Source organism: Mesoplodon bidens (assembly GCF_964165515.1).
Source record: "Mesoplodon bidens genome assembly, chromosome: 1".
Classification (NCBI taxonomy): Eukaryota; Metazoa; Chordata; class Mammalia; order Artiodactyla; family Ziphiidae; genus Mesoplodon; species Mesoplodon bidens.
Window position 1 is genome coordinate 83,268,424 of NC_138176.1, and position 8,749 is coordinate 83,277,172.

General features: G+C 37.0%; 1 protein-coding gene across 1 annotated transcript; it reads right to left on the reverse strand.

The window, feature by feature from the left end:
* Positions 1–1,764: 1,764 nt before the first annotated feature.
* On the reverse strand, positions 1,765–3,993 carry TRAM1L1 (translocation associated membrane protein 1 like 1). Its single transcript, XM_081238899.1, has one exon. It carries the CDS (start codon positions 3,825–3,827, stop codon positions 2,709–2,711), a length of 1,119 nt encoding a protein of 372 aa, XP_081095025.1. The 5' UTR covers positions 3,828–3,993; the 3' UTR covers positions 1,765–2,708.
* Between the last annotated feature and the right edge of the window lie 4,756 nt (positions 3,994–8,749).

Sequence of the window (8,749 nt, forward strand, 5' to 3'; positions counted from 1 at the left end):
ACATGTAGGTTTAGTAACACATTTCTACTATTTGTTTAAAAAAATGAGATACACTTTTAAATAAATGCTAGCAGAATAATTTTTAAGGGAAATTCACTCTAAATGCATCCTAGAAATTCTATACCTGTAGATGTACTTAACGAATAAAGCTTGGCAAGCATTGAAGCCAATAAATCAGACAAATATCTTCAAATTCAATAATCAGATATATCTTTATGACTTTGACAACATTTGGTGATCAATTGGTTATTTGACTTTTCACAGGGTTAACTAATGCCTGCTTTAATAATACCTTGAATAATGATAATGGAAATTTTTGTTTCCATGTGATCCATTTTGATAGAAACCAAATTGTCACGCTGACCTTTCTTATGGCATGTTTTTCAGAATGTAATTTCTAAAAGGCAGAGACTTAACAGTTTGTATTATGCTGAATTTCATTTATAGTGTTGCTTTCATAATTTACTTGGCATACATTTATTTTCTGGAAACGTTTATTTAACTCTTATGAATAGTTGAGATGTACCCAGCATCCTTCCTCCTTTTGCCCTCAACCTTGCTACTTCTTGTTGACCCACATCTTACAGGAAAGGGGCTTTGCCTTTTTGCATGGGTGAAGCATATAAACTAATTTAACCAATCAGCCCAATACAACCCTATATCAAATAAATTCAGTAAAGGTAACTCTCAGTGTTTTGGGAATTCTAGAAATCAGATTTCCTCTCTTCCTCTCTACCATGTATGTAGCGTGCAGATATGAAGCCTAGAACATCTGTAGTCATTTGCTGCCAAAAAGACAATCTGAGAGGAACAGAGCCCCAGAAGATCCCAGGGAAATTGATCTGGGCCCGAATCATGTTTAATGTCAATCCCAATTTAGCTCTTGGCATTGTCAGTCATATGAGGAAATACTTTTCTTGCAATCATTTGCCAGTTTGAATCAGGCCTGCACTTATTGGGAAATGAATTACGTACATAATGGATAAGAAATTTGTTACCAGGAATGAGGTTACAAGTAACAGGGGAGAATTCTTTAAAAGTAAGGGAAGTGAGAAAGACCACTCTCTCTTATGAGAAGTGGAAAATCTTTGTTTTACAATTGCATGGTGGTTAGTTAAAGTGAAGTTATTGTACTTTGGACCTAGAGCATGTGCTACCAAAACTATTGTATTTGGCAACCGAGAAAAAAAAAATAGTAGGATGATGGATTCTACAGACAAAACAGAAACAATCTTGCTTTGTTTTGTACCTCTCAAAGCAGAAAGAATAGAAAAGAATGTTTTGCCAAGCATGGCTCCTCTGTCTTTGGTCTGCAATATACCTGTATTAAGTTTAATTTTCAGGGACCCCCATGATTGGGAAAGTTGAATTACTTACAACAAGCCAAATGGAAGGTTATCAGAAGCAGAGATATGAGAGACATGGTAGGAGAATATAGAGAGGAATAGGAAATATATGGCCTTAGCCTAGCATATTTTTAAAGCATTGTCTCCTGAAAAAAATATAAGCACTCACATTATGGAAATAAAATCAAACTAAAGGTTGAGAGAAGAAAATAAATATAATAAATACTCACCACTACAGTCCATTGGCTTCTCTAAAGATACAACATATACCTATATATACATATATATACACATACATATATGCATATATATACATATATACACATGTATATCTCCAAAATATGTCTTATATAGATAAATGTTTCCCAATTAAAGATGGAAGCAAAGCTATATTTATAACATTTTTTGAAAAGCCTTTATAAGAATATGATTTTCACATTATTTAAGGTTAGTATATTAAATGTTTTCAACATGTAATTAGATGACATTCTTTTTATAGATATAAATAAAGTAAGCATTATTTTTCAAAATGATTTACAGGTTAAACAATATTCTTCTAAGATGCTGTGGATACCAAATACTACAAATCTCATGAAGAATAATTTTTAATACACATATCAAAAAAAGTTATTTAAGTCTGATTTCCTTTTTACAGTCTTTAATTTTCTGATTTCCAGTTTACAAGTGTTTAAAATGGACAAGTATGACTTTACCTCTTAGTAATAACGTTGATTCAAGATATTTTGATTCAATATATGGCAATAAGTCTCCACATGTTAACCATTAGTATCTTGGTTTTTTTAGTGGGATGTAACACTAACAACCACTACCTACAAAACACATCATTATTTTGGTGGTTTTACAAATCTCTTCTCCACTTGTCAATTCAAAAAAAAAAATTCTAAGAATTAGGGAATATGGAAAACTTAATGAAATTGACTTCCAGATTTATAATCTTTCTATTTTATCCTAGAAGAGAACATTAAAAATATGTCATTGCTATAAAAGACCATCTTGTTAATGTTACAAAAGATTGGTGGGAGCAAGAACTGTGTCACTGATACGTAGAGCTTTGGAGTTATCTCTACAAATTAGGAAAATGTTTAAAGGTAAAAAAAGAAATATAGCAATCCCTAAACCATGTTGATGATGAGTAGCTTAGTCTAAACTAAGTATTTTTCCACTCATAATAATCATCCTCCCCTCAAATGCCTTTTAAAAACATACATTACACAGTACAGTAGCAGAAATCAAGGAGAGCACAGACTGTTTTCAAGAACAGAAAAGTCTCTAGCGAAGAAAGGTATCTTATAGTAAAGAGCAGAGTTCTTTAGAGACATTAGTCAATTAACTTGCAATTCATTATGAAGATTTTTCTTTCCTCATATGGGGAGAGTCTACTCTATTTGAAGTTGCCACACCGTTTTCTGTTCCTTTTCTAGAAAACCTGCCCTTAGTCCGTTTCTTCTTCACACTTGGGGCCTGAAGAGGAGCATCTTCTTCCATCCACCTCTGAAGCTGATCATTAAATAAATTCCATGTTATGTATGCTTGGATAGTGCAGCTGGATGATAGAACAGCAATCTTAGCTGCCAACACGTTCACATCTTCGGTACTGCCATCCGAATTCCCATTCTGCCCTCCAGCCAGGTGAAAACCAACAGTGATCACAGAAACAATTAAAGTCACGAGTCGACCCAGAATAAACACAATGGCCCACAGAGAAAACTCTTTCTGGTATTTTTCATCGCTAAAATAAAACAGGTCGCAAAAGTGGGAAAGGAATTCCACAAAATAATGCATCATCAAAAGAAGAAGTCCCAGGTGATTCAAGTACAAGAGGTAAGCTCCCGCAATGTGAAAGAGGTGAAGACCAACGTAGACAACTTGCTGGGAGAGATCTTGAGGTTTGGTTCTCTGGAAGTAGAGTTCAGGAAAGGCGTGAAACCAGTAAGCCAACTGTGAGACATAGAAAAACTTCATCTGAAATGTCATCATGGTATTGGGATGAGCCCTCCATAAGAGAGACAGGTCTGACAGGCAGTTTTCAGAGAGTAGAATGAATGTGCCCCAAATACAAGAGACAAGGAAGAATACACTAAACTGACCAGATTCGTTAAATTTGCTTTGTTTCGGTTTGGGGAACTGCATTCGCCTGTTAATTCTATCCAAGACATACTCTTGAATAGTGGCGTGAATGATGATTGCCACCAGCATGTAGAAGAACACTGTGGCCAAATCTTTGGCACCATAATGATAAAGGAACTTAGGTGCTGTGGCTCTTTCTTCTGCTTCTTCGGCAGGGAAGGTAACACCGTGCTGGAGAGTAATAAAAACGATCGACACTTCTGCTGTTCCCTCGAACATGAGCCCCAGCACGAAGAACATCCCCACACAGGCGACAAGGTCCGCATGATTCTGCAGGATGAATTCCTGACTCAGGACTGGGGGGTTCTTGGTGCCCTTCTTACGAAACGTCATGGTGGCGCTTCCCAGATACTCACCGACGAGCGGCAGCTGCCTCCCCGTGGCTGCTCCTCAAGGCGCCGCCGCCGCCGCCGCCGCCGCCGCCGCCGCCGCGGCTCCGGGGGCTTCACTCCCCATCCCGGAGCCGGTCCCGGGTCGCTACGGCCACCCAGAAAAAAAAAAAAAAAATCAAAGCAGCTGGCCGAGCAGGACTGAGCATGCGCACCAGGGCCGGCGGAGGCAGGGAAGGAAATCGAGCGCCGCGCCCCTACCCGGCGCCAGGCCCGGGGTTGCGAGCGGTGATCTTCCACGTTGATCGGCGCCTCTTTAAATCCGCTGCCACCGTCGAGATGCTCCTAAATGATTTGTCCATAGCATCTTCATTACTGACCGTGACAAAGCAGGACAGAACTCTGCTTGTTCTTCAACAGCATGATAATGATAAAAACCAGCATAATAATAATGATAGAAGCAAACTCTCCTAGAGCTTAGTATTTACCAGGTGCCTTTACTTTTATAAATGGAAACTTTCTAGAAAACTCAGTGAAGAAAATAGTGTTTTAACCTTTTTTAAAGATTATTTTTATTTTTTCCAAAGGAGAAACTGAGGCACAGAGGTTAAGTGGTATGCCCAAGATCACACAGCTGGAAGGCGTTAGAGCTACGATTTGAATCCAGTGCCTGTGCTCTTGACCATTGTATTCTAGTACCGCTTATTGTAAATCAGTCACACCCGGAAATATTTTGCTAGAGCAGCAACAGAGCGTACTCAAAAATAGTTCCCTGATTGGCAATAATAATTGTGGCAAAAATATTGTCTAGTCAGTAATCAGATTTATTGCATTTTAAAAGATGGGGAGTTGGTTGGAAGGGGAAAACTATCAGTTCACGGAAAGGTCTTTTGGCTGCAAAGCCCACAACTGAATTTCCTCTCTCTAGCAGATAAGAAACTCATGTTTCATTATTATGGTTTTTGCATATAATTTTGCTAAAATTCACATATCAAAAAACAGCTTCTTTTGTAAATGTTAATATCTGCATCTGTTCAAAGTTCATATCAGCCTTCAAATTTGCCTTTGCAGGCAGAGCAGTTTTCTTGTTTCTTCTGTGTTGCATGAGATCATTGTCATTACTGATACAGTTAAGGTTTGAAGCTTGGAATATACATTTCAGAAGAAAAAGTGCTTCATGATTTAAAGAATAAAACCCACTTTAAATTGAGAATGCCTAATTGCCTTTTATCATTGTTTCTCTGTATGCTGTGCACTGACAAAAGATGCAGTCCAACCTGTGTAATGACTTTTAAGATACTGAACGAAATACTCTGATCAATAGACAGTGTGCCTGCATTTCCTGGAAGAGCCAAACAATTGTACATATACAGAATTAGTTTGGAAAGTGCTCTCGGGTTAAGAAGTGTACCTACATATTTTTCTATAGTAAGAATTATCTATTTCTTGACGGATTCCTTATTGGATAGTCTACTTTTTTTTTTTTTTTTAACAGATCAGCTGCACAGTATTTGGTTTTCTGAGCTGTTACTCAGTTCTTGGCTCTGACAACTCAATTTTGAGTTCTTTTTGAGGTTAACTGAATCAGTGAGGAAGAGGTGCCAAAATGAGGGCATCAAGAAATGAGAAAAAAAAAAAAAATCAAGCTTGAAGGCAGTTGCCAGGGAGGAAACAGTCAAGGAGAAGAGCAGTGGGAATTGTTGAGTTTATTCAAGAAAGTGCAAATTTATATACTTTTTTCAAAATAATCATAATTTCAAATATAGAATTCAGTTTTCTTATAGGCATAGACAATATGACTGTAATCATTTTGTGACATACTAACTAAATATAAAAATAGTTGTGCAATTCCTGAGCTGAGATTTCTGTTTATATTTCTGTTTGACAGTTTTGACAGGCCTTCCAACTCTACCTATGCAAATATGCTAGATTTTGCCTCAAAAAAGGAACATATCAAAGTGAACAGAACAAATATTTATGCATAGTCGTGAAATGGTATTTTCTTACCAAAAGGAAAAAAGGCCATTTTCAGCTAGCTTAAAATTATCTCTTAAAGGAAAAAGAACATTCCCCCACACACACACACTTATTTTTTGAGTAGAGAAACTTCTTCAGCTATCAAATTATATTCTGTAGTCTAAAATATTAATTTAAATTTTATATTAAATACAGTGTATTTGAATTTTAGTTTCATATTTACTATTAACATCATCATAAAAATATAAAAATGTCAAATTTCTAAAATTATTGGAATCTGTAAGAGTATTGTAGTAATATTATATAAAATGCCATTTGCTTTCAATAGTTTTATTGGCACTATTTGACAAAGAATAAAAAGTATATAACAATATCTTAAAATTTTGGATACACTATGATTATTATATCATTTAATGTATGGGCGTGTATTCCTATTTTATGCCCTATGCCTGTGGTATTAAATTCAAATGGAGATTTCTGCTTCTGTCCTTAAGAGTAAATATAATTGAACTTCCACTCCTATTGTAAATAACTGAAAACCTAGACAAATTATATGAAATAACTTTTTTTTTCAGATATTGGAGAATAAAAAAGGTGGGAGAGAAATGAGGAGAGCCCCACAATTTGCCCCGGATTTCTGCCTGGATGCATTTTCCAGTCCATTGTGCAGAGATGGAAGGAGGGTAGGGCAGCCAAGAAGAGCCTCCTGGAGATCTTGCTGAATTGAGGAGAGACAGGAGAAGGTGAGGCGACTGAAGTTTGCTGGGCAGAGTAATTTTGCAGAGAAAGTTAAGTGATTAGAGTGCTTTGGAAATTTGCATAAACGTTCCCTAGAGGCTGCCTCTAACATTAAGTCTTGTATGCATAAGGTTAGAATACATGAGGCCAAGCAAAGAACAGTCGGAGAAATGTAAATTAAAAATTTTCAAGAATTCAAACAGGACTAGGAGATTTTGAAGTTTGGAAAAGTCAGAAGGTGGAATCCCCTTGGAACACTTGTGAGATTCTACACTCAGTCAAGGGCCAAGAAAAGCCACAGTCAATAGGAAGGCTACACTTGCCCTAGGGAAAAAGCTAATTAATGCATGCCTATAGTTTTCAAGAAGCCTTCAAAGGATCAAGGTGCTCCGCAAGGAACTGTCCGCCAGAAAAATCCACACCTTGACAATGTGAAATTCACATTGTTTAGCATCTATATAAAATTTATGAAACAAAAGCTAGGTTCAGCTGGGTCTATCAGAATGTCTACATGTGGCCTCTCCATGTGGCGTTGGCATTGTCACAGAGCAGTGGCTATAGGCTCTAAGACTGAGCTTTGTAGTGAAAAAAAAGCTGAAGTTTTGTGGACTTTTATGACCCAGAATTGGAAGTTATATCATATAATTTTCATTGTCAAAGCAGGCACAAACCTTTTAACTTCAAGGTGGAGCTGGTTGGAGGCAGGGTGGGGAACACAGACATCACCTCTTAATAAGAAATGTACCCGGATATTTGTGGCTACGTTTTTAAATAGCCACATCTTTTCTTTTAACAACTCTTCTTTCCTCTCACATAAAATATGCACTGTTTCCTTTCAATGCAAACAAATGTCTCATGCCAATATAGCAACAGGGTCAAGTTTATTACCTAGGAATTTGAAAGCTAAATTAGATCCAGGCATAGAAGGGCTCCTTAGGTCCTTTCCTTTGTTATACTTACTCTTCATTTGAATACTTGTAAAGGAAAGAAACAAGGTATCTGGCTCTCACACACCTAAGGCATAGGAAAAATGCAATAGACACTTACATACAAGAAGTGGGTAAATTGGATGCACACAGAGTCAATGGTCAAAATGAAACAGGAGGAAGAGGGCAGGGCACAACCTTTGAAAGAATTACATAGCCATAGGACATGACAAAACCTGGTTGGAACCAACTAGGTCCAAGATGGCAGAAGATTTGACTTCCAGTGGACCTTGAGCCTCATCACACTCTCATTGTAATACATTAGCATGGTAAGTGACACTACCAGTGCCATGACAGTTCTGAGGCTAACCATAAAAGGCCAAAAAGTGGGCAGTGGCCCAATTCCTGGAAATCCCCACCCCTTCCCTGAAATAATTGGAATAATCTTCCCACTCATTAGCCTATGAAATTACTCAGCCCATAAAAACTAACCACGCCATATTTCAGGGCTCTCACACTTTCTGAGATGGCCCCACACTCTGTCTCTGGAGTGTGTTTCTCTCTAAATAAATCCACCTATCACTTCGTCTCTCACTGAATTCTTTCTGCAATGAGATATCAAGAACCTCAAATTCACTGGGAACAAATATAATTATGAGGTCTATCTGGGGAAAGTCCCTAGATCTTTGATTTAAACCCAGTCTCTCTTCCTCAGAAATGGTGGAAGATTTTTCTTTTCTTTTTTTTTCTTTTTTTTTTCTCTTTAAAACATGGACTAAATATTACAAGTTATTTGTATTTATTGGTTTGTATATTTTAAAAGATACAAAAAAAAAAAAACAACCCTAGAAGCCAAGTAATGTTAATGTGTTAATGTTAATCTTTGTCTTTGTGGTATAATATTAATTATAATGTATCAATTATACTATTGGCAATTCAAGGAATTAACATTCCATCAGTGAATTTATAGTGGAACCAAGAGAGGAATGGAAAGATTAGCATCTGAGTATCCTTTACAGAGGACTGCCACATACAGAGCAAAGTATTTTTTAAAATGCTATATTGATTTTGTTATGAGAAACAATTGGTTAAAAAAATCCATAGAAAGCCCCCTTATAATTTAGGTACTATATATTAATACAAATTAGTTATTTCCATTATCTACACAATGTAACATTTTGCATCTGTATTTTATAACTCAGGGGTCCCCAACCTCTGGGCCACGGACTGGTACTGGTCCGTGGCCTGTTAGGAACCAGGCCACACAGCAGGAGGTGAGCGGCAG